Source organism: Geotrypetes seraphini, chromosome 5 (genome assembly GCF_902459505.1).
Source record: "Geotrypetes seraphini chromosome 5, aGeoSer1.1, whole genome shotgun sequence".
NCBI classification, from domain to species: Eukaryota; Metazoa; Chordata; class Amphibia; order Gymnophiona; family Dermophiidae; genus Geotrypetes; species Geotrypetes seraphini.
In genome coordinates this window covers 98,227,200-98,240,837 of record NC_047088.1, presented here as the reverse complement: position 1 = coordinate 98,240,837, position 13,638 = coordinate 98,227,200, and the positions used below count along the sequence as shown (strand labels likewise).

General features: G+C 44.8%; 1 protein-coding gene across 1 annotated transcript in view; it reads right to left on the bottom strand.

Moving 5' to 3' along the window:
• Positions 1-13,638, bottom strand: part of SEZ6L2 (seizure related 6 homolog like 2) — a 168,787-nt gene that overhangs the window by 103,128 nt on the left and 52,021 nt on the right. Inside the window, exons 4-6 of the mRNA XM_033944067.1 lie at positions 11,842-12,033; positions 5,902-6,291; positions 3,296-3,429 (exon numbers count right to left, since the gene is read on the bottom strand). Coding sequence (XP_033799958.1) covers positions 3,296-3,429; positions 5,902-6,291; positions 11,842-12,033 — 716 coding nt within the window. The remainder of the gene's footprint in view (positions 1-3,295; positions 3,430-5,901; positions 6,292-11,841; positions 12,034-13,638) is intronic.

The following is a 13,638-nucleotide window of genomic DNA, read 5'->3' as shown; positions in this document are numbered from 1 at the left end:
AGGAGACACCTAAAAACATATTTGTTCCTAAAGTACTTAGGTACTTTAAAACCCTACACGGAGACAGCCCATCATACCTGAACAATCGCCTCATCCAAGCACCCAGTACCAGACACAGAAAAACGCACTCCCCATTCATACCCCCCCCAATCAAAGAAGTAAAAAGAACAAAACTACACGACGGCCTCCTAGCCACTCAAGCTGCAAGACTGGACAACCAGATCTCCAACCTTCTGATGACCACCCCAGACTATAGGACGTTCAGAAAAGAAATAAAAACCACACTTTTCAAGAAATTCCTGAAACAGCAATAACAACACGACCTCTAAATGCTCTTAAGATCTACAACTTACTTCTCTAGCTAATCATTGTAATTTCTGTCTTTTTAAATTAACCTTTTGTAATCCGCCTTGAACCGCAAGGTAATGGCGGAATAGAAATCCCTAATGTAATGTAATGTAATGTAATGTACTGCACAATCTTTCCCCACAATAACTGACCGCTAAATCTTAACTCTGTTAGTACTATTCAATCTGTAACTTTTTTAATTATTGTAAACCGTATAGATTAGAACTTCATGGTTCTGCAGTATATAAACTGTTATTATCATATCATATCATATCATATCACATAAAAGTCTGTCCTATTTTTATGCACGGGCTCTGATGTCATTTCCTAGATACGGGTCCCAGAAGTGACGTCAAAAAAAGCGTCGAGGCCGACGTGGGCAGCAAGTTGGTGGCTGCGTGCGCCAAAGTTGAAGAAGTGCGGCGGAAGGCAAGGAGCATGCGCACAGCAAGTCGGGAGGAGTGGGAAGGGGGGGGCACAGAGAGGAGGAGAGGTAATGACACACAGAGCAAGACTGCGCTCCAGGGCAAACCACCCCCTTTCCCCACTTACTACGCCATTGGGTCGAGGAGCACTGCCACAAGTGATGCTGAAGCCGCCAGTTCCTTCCACAGTCCAAAAACTGGCTTCCCAGGTAAAGTCGCTCTCCTCAACAGTTAGGAACAAAGATCTAATATGTTGCTTCTATCCAGGGATGGCGGTGCTTCCTTAAGGAACAAGTTGTGAGCTTCCTTCACTGCTTTGGTCTTGTGGTTCTCCCGCATTGGCGTCATTAAAGAACTGTGTGTTTCAGGGTCACTCAGTGAGTGTTGTGGTTGCAAATAGCAGCCTGGTCTGTTCTCCAACTTGATGCATTTAATGACGTTACTACAAGAACCTCAGCCGTTACATTTTATGTGTATATATAGATGTGTATAGCCTATATAATATTTCTGTTTAAATATACTTGTGTTTTATAATCTCAGGGAGTTCTTGGAGCTGTCCAGCCTAACTTATCTACCATTTTGGGGGGTTTCTGGGAATAAAGTTTTATTTGGATTTCTAGACTTACATTTGTAGCCATCTGCTAAGTTTTTCTTTAACACTATGGGCTCCTTTTACTAAGCTGCGCTAGTGGTTTTAGCGCGCACGCTAGACGCTAATGCCAGCATTGAGCTGGCGTTAGTTTTTGGCATGTAGCGCGGGGTTAGCGCACATGGCAATGCAGCACGCGCTAAAAATGCTAGCATACCATAGTAAAAGGAGCCCTATGGGCTCCTTTTACGAAGGTGCGTTAGGGCCTTAACACGTGGAATAGCGCGTGCTAAAATGCCGCACACGCTAGCCGCTACTGCCTCCTCTTGAGCAGGCAGTAGATTTTGGCTAGCACGCACTATAGCCCGCACTAATCCAGTACGTGCGCTAAAAAATGCTAGCGCACATTCGTGAAAGGAGCCCTATGTTGTCATATTGCTGCACAGGTGGGGTTTTTTTTGTAGAATTTGATACAGCATGTGCATTTTAAATAAATTACTTTAGCTAGATGTGAGCCTTCGGGACAAATAGGGTAGTTTTTCTCAAGTAACTAATTTCATTTTAGTTTGATACACTGTAAACCGCTTAGATCAGTAAAATGCAGGATCAGTATATCAACTCATATTAATGGCTGCTTAAGTGCTGGCTAGCAACCCTGTGTTAGCCAGCTCAAAAATAGCTGAATACTCAAAGCTGAACCTCAGACACAGCCCGGCTATAAATGTGCCGCAGTTTGTGAGTGTTTTGCAAGACAAGCAAAACATTTGCAAAGTCCGCACCTCGGCAACTGAGCTTGACTCGATTTACGAGCGCCATCCCCCCCCCTCCACCCCCGTGATCCGGCATTTCCATTCTCCCCTCCCCCCTCTCGTGATCTGGCATCCCCCACCCACCCACCCACACACGTTATCTTACCCCTATCTGGCACCGGCACCAGCACCAACGCACAGGACATGCCGGTGCCCGAAGATCTTCCCTCTTCCTTGTGCTGGGCCTTGAGCATCTGCTCATGCTCAAGGCTTCTAGTTCTTGCTCTCTCCAAGATTCTCGGAGAATCTCGGAGAAAGCGAGAACTAGAAAGCCTTGAGCATGCGCAGATGCTCAAGGCCCAGCACAAGGAAGAGGGAAGATCTTCGGGCACCGGCACCGGCATGTCCTGTGCGTTGGTGCTGGTGCCGGTGCCAGATAGGGGTAAGAGAATGTGTTTGGGTGAGTGGGGGATGCCAAATCGCGGCCGGGGGGGGCGATGCGAGCGGGGGGATGGTGGATTGCTGGGGGGGGGGGGAAGTGTGGAGCAGCACCGGTGGCCTCGGGGGGGGGGGGGGAGTAAGGTAGAGCAGCGCCAGTGGCCATGGGAAGGGGGGGAGGAGGTGGAACTAATCAAGCGAGTTTCTCTTATATTCTATGGGGAAACTCACTTTTGATATACGAGTAAATTAGTTTACGAGCATGCTTCTGGAACAAATTGTGCTCGTAAACCAAGGTTCCACTGTATATAGAAATAATTCCATTGGTGATGAGTAAAATGCTCTCTGCCACTGCTTGAATATCAAGCCCTAAATGGATTTATTCATGTTGAGGGATAGAACACCAGTGTCTTAGGTATCTGAACAGGCTTTTTTTTTCCTATGTAAAACAAAGGAATACTAAAACACTTTCACTCTGATAAAAGATTCATAACGGGTCCAAAACATTTTTTAAATGGGAAACCAAAGTACTTTCATATAACAGATTACAGATTTATTTCACTTGATATGCCGCTAACATACAAAAGCAATCAAAGCAGTTTGCAATAACAATTTTAAAACATTTCAGAAAGGAACTACAAAATTTAATAGGAAAGACCACCCTACAAAGATTTCTTAAATTACAGTTATTTGTACAAGAATACAGAGCTTTCTTTCTATGACTGGATCATGGATGTCTCTCTCACCTGCACCTCGATTCCATAGCCCAGGTAGACAGTGACCGTGTAAGTACAGTCCAATCCGCCATAGTAGGTGGAGCCTGAGTAATCAGGTGATTCGATGTATCCCTCTGGGTCTGTGATGTTACTGTTGCAAAGCACTTGGGAGAGAGGGAAGGGTTGCATCAGAAATGATAAATCTATTGCAAGGTTTCTTTTTAAGTGGTAGCTGTATGTGCGACTGCCCCTGTGAAGTTCCATGCCATATCTACTCAGTGTACTGGTTACACATAGCTATATTTGCATTCTTTTACTGCAAAGTGGCAATGGAATGCAAAGCTCAGGAGGTGGTTTGCTTTGTGGTGGCTTCAGCTGTCATTTAGAAGTAATCTGTCAGTCATATGACCCAATTCAGGTAAAAAAAAAATTAGATATGCATAGTCTTATACTGTAGGGGGCAGTAAAACAAAGGCCCTCTTAACAAGCTGCTTTAGGGTGTTTTACCGCCGGCCACTGCAGTAAAAGCTTCAACTCTCATAGAATTTCTATGAGCATCAGAGTTTTTCCCGCAATGGCAGGTGATAAAAAAAACCCTTAACACAGCTTGATAAGAGGGGGGCCAAACTTAGTAAAAAAAAAAAAAATTGGGGCGAGGGAATAGTAGAAGAGCAATTGTCAGGAAATGCACCAATTGGTTCATCTTCCAGATATCACTTGTTTTACTTCCTCCTAGGTCCATCTTTGACTTTAGCTTCACAATAATGTGTTTTTATATAGTTCATAATTTTATTCTCACACTGCCTGACATTCAGTGCTATTTAGCCTGCCGGGAACAGCTCCTGGCTAGCTTGCTAGCACTAAGCTGGCTAACTACCTCATCCGCTGAATATACCAGTCACTGGCTATGTTGGCTGACTGGCTAAGTCTAGCGGCCAGTCCAGTTTTGCTGCTATGTCATAGCCAGCCAGCCAATGACTATCAGCTTGGCCAACTATGCTTATCATAGCTGAACTTAAACCAGAAATTCAATGCCAGTGGCCAGATTCAGCCCAGGCTTTGAATTTCTGGGTTCACCGCCTCTGTTCATTGGGTAAATCCCTCTTATCCGTACCCTTCTTCACCACCCACCAACTCCAGACTCTGTCCCTTCTTTCTTGCCACGTCATATGCCTGGAACAGGCCGCCAGAATCAATACGTCATGCTCCGCCTCTAGCAGTATTCAAATCCAAGCTAAAGGCCCACTTTTTTTTACCCATCGTATCATTTCTTCTGCTAGAAACTCCCCAACCCTGAGATGTCCTGTCTGTTCAAATTAGATTGTAAGCTCTTCTGAGCAGGGACAGTCTACTGAATGTTAAATGTACAGCGCTGCATACACCTTTAAGCGTTATAGAAATGATAAATAGTAGTCGTAGTACCACCCACCGAAGAAGGCAATCAGGCTGCCGCCTTCAATCTGAATATTGGCCCCCACAGCGTAAGTAACAAACATGCAGGAATAACATTTCTTAACTTCATTTGACTTATCTGAACAAATATCCGTGGGGTCCAGCTACCAACAGATTCAGGTTTCATTTTCTGTACCAGCTCATCCTGACTTTTGCACACAAGAAGGGCAACTCTTCAAAAATTAGCATTATTTAACATCAGAATTCAAATATATCCATCAGAGAGACCCTGATATGGGCACACTGATGTTCATACAAATCCATAAATCACAGACGTCGGAACGGGGGAGGTCACAGGGGCCATGACCTAGTTCATAGTCATTCGCGTGCGAGATATCAGCGCACCGACAATTCGGCACAAGACACCAGCACGCCGCGGGAAAGCATACTTTTAAAGAGCTCCAAAGTGGGGTGTGAGTGGGGAACCCCCCCCCCAACTTTACTTCATACTGTTTGTGCTGCTGTTGGGGAGGAGTTCGGGGGGTTGGAACCCTCCATTATAGAGAAAACTGAACTTTTTCCAATTTTTTTAGGGAAAAGTTCAGTTTTCTCTATAATGTGGGGGGTTCTCCCCACACGCCCTGTCGGAGCTCTTTAAAAGTAAATTTTCCCGTGGCGCGCTGGTGTCTTGCGCCAAATTGTCTGCACTAGATTGTCGGCGCGCTGGTGTCTCGCGCACTTTTGTCCCGTCACCCATGGCCTCCCTCAAAATTCTCGATCACTGTTTTTAGCTCTCCCACCCACCCTTCTCCTGGTGTTATGCTTAAATCTTCGGGCAGCCACCACGCAGCATCAAACATCAGGCCTGCCCCGGAACCCTTCATTCTACTTCCTGGTGCAGGCCTGCTTGGGGTCACTGCGCAGCGGCTGCTGAAGATTTAAAACTAAAGCGCCGGGAGGAGGTGAGTGGGGGACTTAGGAGCTATTGAGAGGTCTTGCGCCAGGGCAGAGCTCCTGGGGCCCCCCAAAAAAATCAGCATTCTGCTGCCTATGCCATAAATCACAGACATAAGCATGCAGCTGCACAAATATACAATCACATGCAAATATGTAATTACAACCATGCAGACATTTACAGATAAACATACCTACACTTAGCACTTTACACACTTATAATTACATACAAATGGGTGTATAACTAGGCACATTCAATTGTATGCAAGCAAAATGACACTCACACTCACCTGGTGTGTGTACTGTGATGATGGTGGTGGTGGTGATTAATGTGGTCGTGGTCTCCTCCTCCCCCTCTGGACTGAAGGTTGCTGCTGCAGCACGAACACCTATAGATGCCTCAGGCCCTGTGCCTCCAGGAAGGGTGGTTCCTAGCCCTGGGCCTACCTCCTCAGAGCTTGTTTCCAGATGTGGTATCACCATGGAGACCGAAGGAGTGACAGGGGGCGTGGTGAGGAAGTCAGAGGGAGGCGCAGTGAAGGTGTTCTTGTTAGGTACCTCTCGGGTCATGGGCAGCACTACTGCTGTGGTAAGAACACTAGTCATATCGGTGCCACCAGCAGCAGCAGCCCCAGGTCTCTCATAGATGGGCACAGCCTGTGTGGGGTTAGTGCTGGTGCCTAAACATAAAAGGTAATAGAGACTTTGTTGGGACGAGAAACACAGCAAAAAGGGATACAGGAGCAATTAATTTTATAATTACTAACAAGATGCCCAGTCAACTGAAGCATAAGCAACAGGCATCACTGGGTGCAATGTTCTGAAAGAGGAAGTAAGATGTCTGATCATAAGGAACAGGAAATACTAAGGAGTAGCCTAACAGTGCTGGGGAACTGGATTCAGTTTCTACTGCAGCTCCTTGCGGCTTGATAAAAGGGGGCCAAAATGAGCAAATATATATATACATATATATATATATATATTTTTTTTTTTATATACCATCAGAAGAGCAACTGTCAGAAAATGCACCAACTGGTTCATCTTCCAGATGTCACTTGTTTTACTTCCTCCTAGGTCCATCTCTGACTTTAGCTTCACAATAATAGGCTTTTATATAGGATTACCAGATTTTCCGTTTGGAAAACCTGGACCCCTATACCCGCCCCCAGTTCCACCCATCAAGCCCCTTACACTCCAGTTCCGCCTCCAATCCCACCCTAGCCCCACCCCCTCCGCTGCCTGCTCTTGTTGGGCAGGAGCGCATCCGCACATGCACAGAAGCGCTTCTGCCCGACAGTGATTTGTTCCAAACTTTTCAAAACCTGGACAAAGTGCCAGGTTTGGAAAGCCAATTGGACCCCTGGACATGTCCTCAAAAGGAAATCCGGACGTCTGGTAACCCTACTTTTATATAACTCATAATTTTGTTCTCACACTGCCCGATATTCAGTGCTATTTAGCCAGCTGGGAATGGCTTTTATATAACTCATATTTTATTTCCTGACAGTTCCTCTTCTGTTGGTCCCCCCAAAAAAATTTTGGGGTGTTAATTTTGGCCCTCCTTTTATCCAGCTGAAAGGAGCTGCAACTCCTTGTGAATCTAGGCAAGTCACTTATACTTCCATTGCTCCAAGTTTAAAACATAGGGGTCCTTCTACTAAACAGTCGTAAAAACTGGCCTTAGCACACTGTTAAGCGGGTCATTCCTGTGTACTAGGTTAGGTGCCATCAACTCGTGTTTGAGTCCTAAAGACTTGATAATATCAAGTTTTCATGGCAGATTACAGATGGAAATTGCTAGGCCTTTCTTCTGTGAGGCATAAATTCGATGTTGTCACAATTGTCACATCAAACGCCTCCAACATTGCCAATCTGCTGCCACCTAGATGGGTGGAACATTGTTAGTCTGACATTTCCACTGAAATCTGTCCTCTATGGGAAGCCCTACTAGTAGTGAAACTACCAATGGCATAGCTTTCAGCTACACAGATGCGTGCCACTACGGCATGACGACGCACATGTATCATGACTGGAGTCCTGTGTGCTAAGGCTATTTTTATTACTGGGGTAAAATAGCCAGGCGCCACTTGTTTTACTTCCTCCTAGGTCCATCTCTGACTTTAGCTTCACAATAATAGGCTTTTATATAGGGTTTTCCAAACTATCACCACCTATTTTGTAGGCAATAGGAATTCACGCACTAAACCTGAGCAGTGGCGTAGCGAGGGTTAAGAAGTACCTGGGGTGGTGGTGCCCCTCCCCCCACTGCGCCCATGCTCCCCCTTCCTTTCCCTTCCCCCATACCTCTAGTTGTTCACCGCCGCAAGCCACAAGAACTTCAACGAGCTCCTCGTGACCCCGTCAGCTCTCCCTCTGACCTCACTTCCTACACACAGCACCCAGAAGTGATGTCAATGGGAGAGATGACGCGGTTACGAAGAGCACGTTGAAGTTGTTGCTTGCGGGGGTGAACCATTAGAGGTACGGGGAAAGGGAAGAAGGGCGCGCATGCAGCGAGGGGAGGATTGGGAATAGGCGGGGATGAAGAGGAGGAAGGGTGCCGGTACCCCTACCACCATGGTGCCCAGGGCGGACCGCCCCTGCTTACTACGCCACTGAACCTGAGCTAACAGGTTAGGGGCAGAACATGCCGACTCTCAACCCCAAGGCCTGCCCCCAGCAGTAAGAAATACATTTTAATTTTTTGCATGTGGGTAGCGTGCACACTTCTCCAAATTACCGCTGGGCACCTTAGCGCACCCTCTGGTAAGCCATTTTTGCTGTGGTTAAGCATGCATTAGTGCATACTGTATCTTTGTGAAAGGATCCCTTAGACTGTGAGCCCATTAGGGACAGAGAAAGTACCTGCATGAATGTTAACTTGTAACCCGTTCTGAGCTCTCTGGGGAGGATGGGATATTAATCTAAATAAATAAATATAAGATATAAAAGATATTCATTTATTTGGCTATGGGACTCTTAATCAAAAGAGAAAAACGTCCAGAAACCAGCATAAGTCAGCACTTGGGCCGATAATAAAAACGGGTTTTGGACGTATTTCTAAATGACCTAGGCCTTCATAGTGCCGCTGAACGACCATAATTAAACATGGCATTTCAGGAGGAGTGTTGAGGGCGGGATTTGGGCGGGACATGGGCAGGCTTAGACTTAGTTGTACTGCATGTATAACCGAAAGTTATACAGCATAGGATTGACGGAACTTGGACGTTGTGACTTAGACCATTTAAAACATGGTCTAAGTCACAAAAACCCACCTAAAGTCACCAGATAAGCACTGCAAATACATAATACAGATCCCCCACATACTACCCCAGTGATCACCGACCCCCACCCCCCATAAAAATATTAATCACAACTCGAAATTGTGCCTTCAGAACATCATCACCTGGCAGCCTGGCATAGGAAAGCCTAGTCATGCTGCACAGAGGCGTCTTAAGCCATCTTAGGGGTAGATTAGGGACCCTTGGAGAAGAGGACCCATGCCCAAAAGCCCCTGTAATCACTGCATTAATATTGAAACGTGCACTCCCCTAAAACCCTTTTGTACTGGCATATAAGTGGCTCCTGCAGCCATAAGGGCTGTTGGGGTGGTAGATAAGTGGGTCTAGGGGATTCTGGAGGTGGTTTGGGGGGCTCACCATGAACTATAAGGGAGCTGTAGTGAGATGAAAACATGCCACCCTTTTTGTAAAGTTCACATCAGTGCCCTGTAAGGTACCCTACTATTTAGGTGCCATGTCTGGGTGTTCAGTCCATCACTTTGCAGACCTCTCCCACATCCAACAGGGCTTGTTCTAGGCGTTTTTGACTTGGACGAAAATGTGGTATAAAGATGGACGATTTAATAACTTGGACGATCAGATTGACAGGACGTAAATTTGGACGCATTTTTCAAAAATGTGTCCTAAGCTGTTTTTTACTTTGAACGACTTGCGACTTAGACGAAAATGGACTTAGACGTTCCTTTTGATTATGCCCCTCCACATATCCCATCCTCCCAGGAGAGCTCAGAACGGGTTACAAGTTTACATACATATTAAAGTGATTAAAGTGAATTTCTGCAGGGTGATGGCAAACGTGGCATGGCAGGCCAATGTTTGACAGAGATGGCAAAACAGTTAACAAAGCATGGAAAAACATGGGTTTTGGCCAGGTACTAGTGACCTGGATTGGCCACCGTGAGAACGGGCTACTGGGCTTGATGGACCTTTGATCTGACCCAGTAAGGCTATTCTTATGTTCTTATAACATGACAAACATGGTATGGTGAGATATAGCATAACAAGCATTATGGATGCAAACATGCATGACAAACATACTAAGGTGCACTAACCGATTAGCACGCGCTAAACGCTAACGTATGCATGTTAGTCTATAGACACGTAGGCGTTTAGCGTGTGCCAATTCGATTAGTGTGCACTAATTGGTTAACGCACCTTAGTAAAAGAGGGGGATAGTATTGGAAGTGTGGCTAACAGAGTAGCATGGCAACCATAGTTTTATATATACAGCATAGCATTGCCAAAATATGGGGTCCTTTTACTAAGGCATGCTAACCGATTTAGCACATGCTAATCGATTTAGTGCACGCTAATCAATTTAGCGAGCGCTTAGCGCACGCTAAATGCTAAGGCACCCATTATATTCTATGGGCGCCTTAGCATTTAGCGTGCACTAAATCAGTTAGCTTTCCTTAGTAAAAGGACCCCTATGCTTGCTATCTATGTATGCTAACATGGTAAACATATTATATATACAAGCCTGGCATGGCAAACATAGTGTTATATATACAAACATAGCATGGTAGACATAGAGGGGCATAATTTAAAAAAAAAAAAAAAAAAGTCTAAGCCCCCTTTTGGCCTAAGGCCTTAAACGTTGAAAGCAGAAGCAGGGAAAATGTCCATTATCAAAAAAAATGTCCAAAAGGAGGTTTTTTTGATAATGGCCTACCTCTACATTCAGCTGTTTAAACGCCCAGACCACCACTACGTCTATACTTACACCATATAATCAACCTAAAAAAAAGCCTAAGCCCCAAACGTCCAAAACAAGAGCTTTTAGGCGAAGGAGGTGCCAGTCCTTTGCCTAAAAGCTGGATTCTGTAACCGATGTCTGTCAAAAGCAACACCGGTTACAGAATCCCCCCCCCTCCTACAACGATCCGGACAGGAGGAGCCCAAGCCCTCCTGCCCCGCGGCACCCCCGAACCCCGCGACAAGATCAGGGTAGGAGGGAGCCCAAGCCCTCCTTCCCTGGTGAACTGTGACCCCCACCGCTGACATCGGGGCAAGAGGGAACCCAAGCCCTCTTGCCCCGTGATCCCCAACCCCGCCCCCACCGAGTCCGATGGGGCCAGGTGGGAGCCCAAGCCCTCCTGGCCCGGTGACACCCTCTAACCCCCCCCCCACTAAAATACGGGCAGGAGGGATCCCAGGCCCTCCTGCCCTCGACGCAACCCCCCCCACCCCCTTCCCCGTACCTTACAAATTGTTGGTCGGACGGATGGGTGCCAAGCCCATCCATCCGACAGGCCAGCCATCTCGGGAATGGCTGGCCTTAGGGCCTGATTGGCCCAGGGGGCTCAAACCCCGCCCACAGGTGGGGCTTGAGGTGCCTGGGCCAACCGGAATCGGCCCAGTTGTCTTAGGCCCCTCCTGTGGGCGGGGTTTCAGCCGCCTGGGCCAATCAGACCAGCCATTCCCGAGATGGTAGACATAGAGGGGCATAAAAACTAATGTGTGCTAACGCATCAATAGGATATAATGGATGCACTAGCGCAGCATAGTAAAAGGACCCCATAATGTGGCAAATATAGTATGAAAGATACAATGTATAGTATAGTAGAGTGAGAGAGAAAAGATAACAGTATGACAAAATGTGGTGTGGTCAGACATAATATATAATAGATATACTGTATGTAAACTTCTTTGCTTGTACCATAGAAATGCAGTATATCAAATTCTTGATCATTTAACAGTAGGCCATGCTGAAGCTTCATCTTATCCTGAAGTACTTGCAGCTCTGTTGGGGGGGGGGGGGGGTCCTTTTGAGAACTTGTTTTCTGTTTTAGTGTTTGTTTGTATTTATAATTATGTATGTTTTACTTATTACCCTTCCTGGATCAGGGCAGGTTATAAATATTAAATCCAAATCCAGAATGTTTAATTGGCAGAGATGTAACCTACAAAAAAAGCATCTCGTCTCACCTGGAAAGAATCTATTCTGGTCGAAGAATTCTTTCTTCTGCAGCACCCCTTGAAGGAGTTCTCCCAGGGGCTCCAGGGTCCCTGGCCCTTCAAGATCTTCCCCTTTTGGCACACTGTCTCCAGGGACAGCTGATGCTTCTGTGTTACTACCTGTACCTGCTCCATAACTGTCCTCATCTTTCAAAGGCAAGCCTGCAGAAAACAGAATAATACAGCAATGAAGAAATTACACTTTTTCACATTATTTATATTAAAGATAAAATGCTGGTTCCCTTCCTGGTCTCTGATATGCAAAGGAGATAACTGATATTCTGATTCTTGTTAATCAATTTTATTGTTATATTTGATGGTTTGATTCCTAAAAAGGATGCAGTAAATGCTCCCAGCTTAATTCTCTGTAGATACCAGGAGTTAATGGTAAAGCTAACATAATTAAGAACTGGAAAAAAAAGGGGGGAATTTATCTGGACAAGGAACACTGTTAAGTAGAAATTAAGTGGGTACCATTCCCCAACCTTTTGTTTCCTTACCCTTCCTTTTTATTTATTTTCGAATTGTATTTAATCCATTTTATTTCCCCCCTCCTCTTCATCAGTGTTTTTACGTCATAATTGTCTTTAATGTCCTGTTTGTTTGAAATTTTTTATTTTTTCTATTTTTAATTTTGTAAATCGCATTGGGTTTGGATACTGCGATTCTATCAAATATTTTAAATAAACTTGAAACTTGGAGCCTTTAAAAAATGGTCACTTCATATTTGCAGTAATTGTGCAATAAAATCTTGCGTTAAAATGCGTTAACTGCAACATATGCTGTACTTTAGTAAACAGACACCTTAGCTGTGGCTGATTTTTATATTATTCTTCTCCACAGAGTTAGGGTAACGTGATACAGGAGGGTGGACAGCAAAGGGGGCTGGGGGTTTAAAGATAGTAAAGCGTGCATATATAATTGTATTGAGTGACCTAGTTTTGCTTATCGGGTTGCTTCCTGATATTCAGAAGTTTAAAAAGGTATTGAAAACAGCTCTTTTTGTGGAGGCTTTTAGTTGATTGGATTATAGTGCTGGCTGAGATGAATTTTAGATAGAAACATTAAAACAAACACAGCATATTGTATGTCAAATTATGATTATGTTTGTATTTTGTAAACTGCTTAGGATTAAGCAGGTTAAAATTTTTTTTAAAAATTAAATAAATATAATAAATTATTAAGGGCTCCTTTTACTAAGCTGCAATAGCGGTTTTAGCGCGTGCTGAATTGCCCCGCGCGCTAGACCTTAATGCCAGCATTGACCTGGCGTTAGTTCTAGTCGCGTAGCGCGGGTTTAGCGCGCACTAAAATCCTGCGTGTGCTAAAAACAATATCGCAGCTTAGTAAAAGGAGCCCTAAATTCTGTTAACAGCAGTAGGGATTGACTTGTTACCATGGCCTTTAAGCAGACCACAAATGTTTGATTCAAAATAGGCTTCCAGCTACTGCAACTAATGTATGAAAACTCATCCAAGTCAGGCTTTTTTAGTCACTGAGGTTGTAGAACAGTGTATTGCAAACTGTTTGACTGCTTGGGCTCTTCCCTACTTGGTTCATGCATTTAATATCTCTAAATGTTAACTTAAACAGCCCCATAAAAAAAGCAAACTAATCACCAATATAAAAAATGTAGTTCCAATATAATATTTTTTCAAGAGACACACCTGAACTTTTCTGATAATTCACATTTGTCTAGCAAATACTATTAACTGCGTATTCTCTGCTGCTATCAATAAACATAATGGTGTTGCCATACTTATCCGT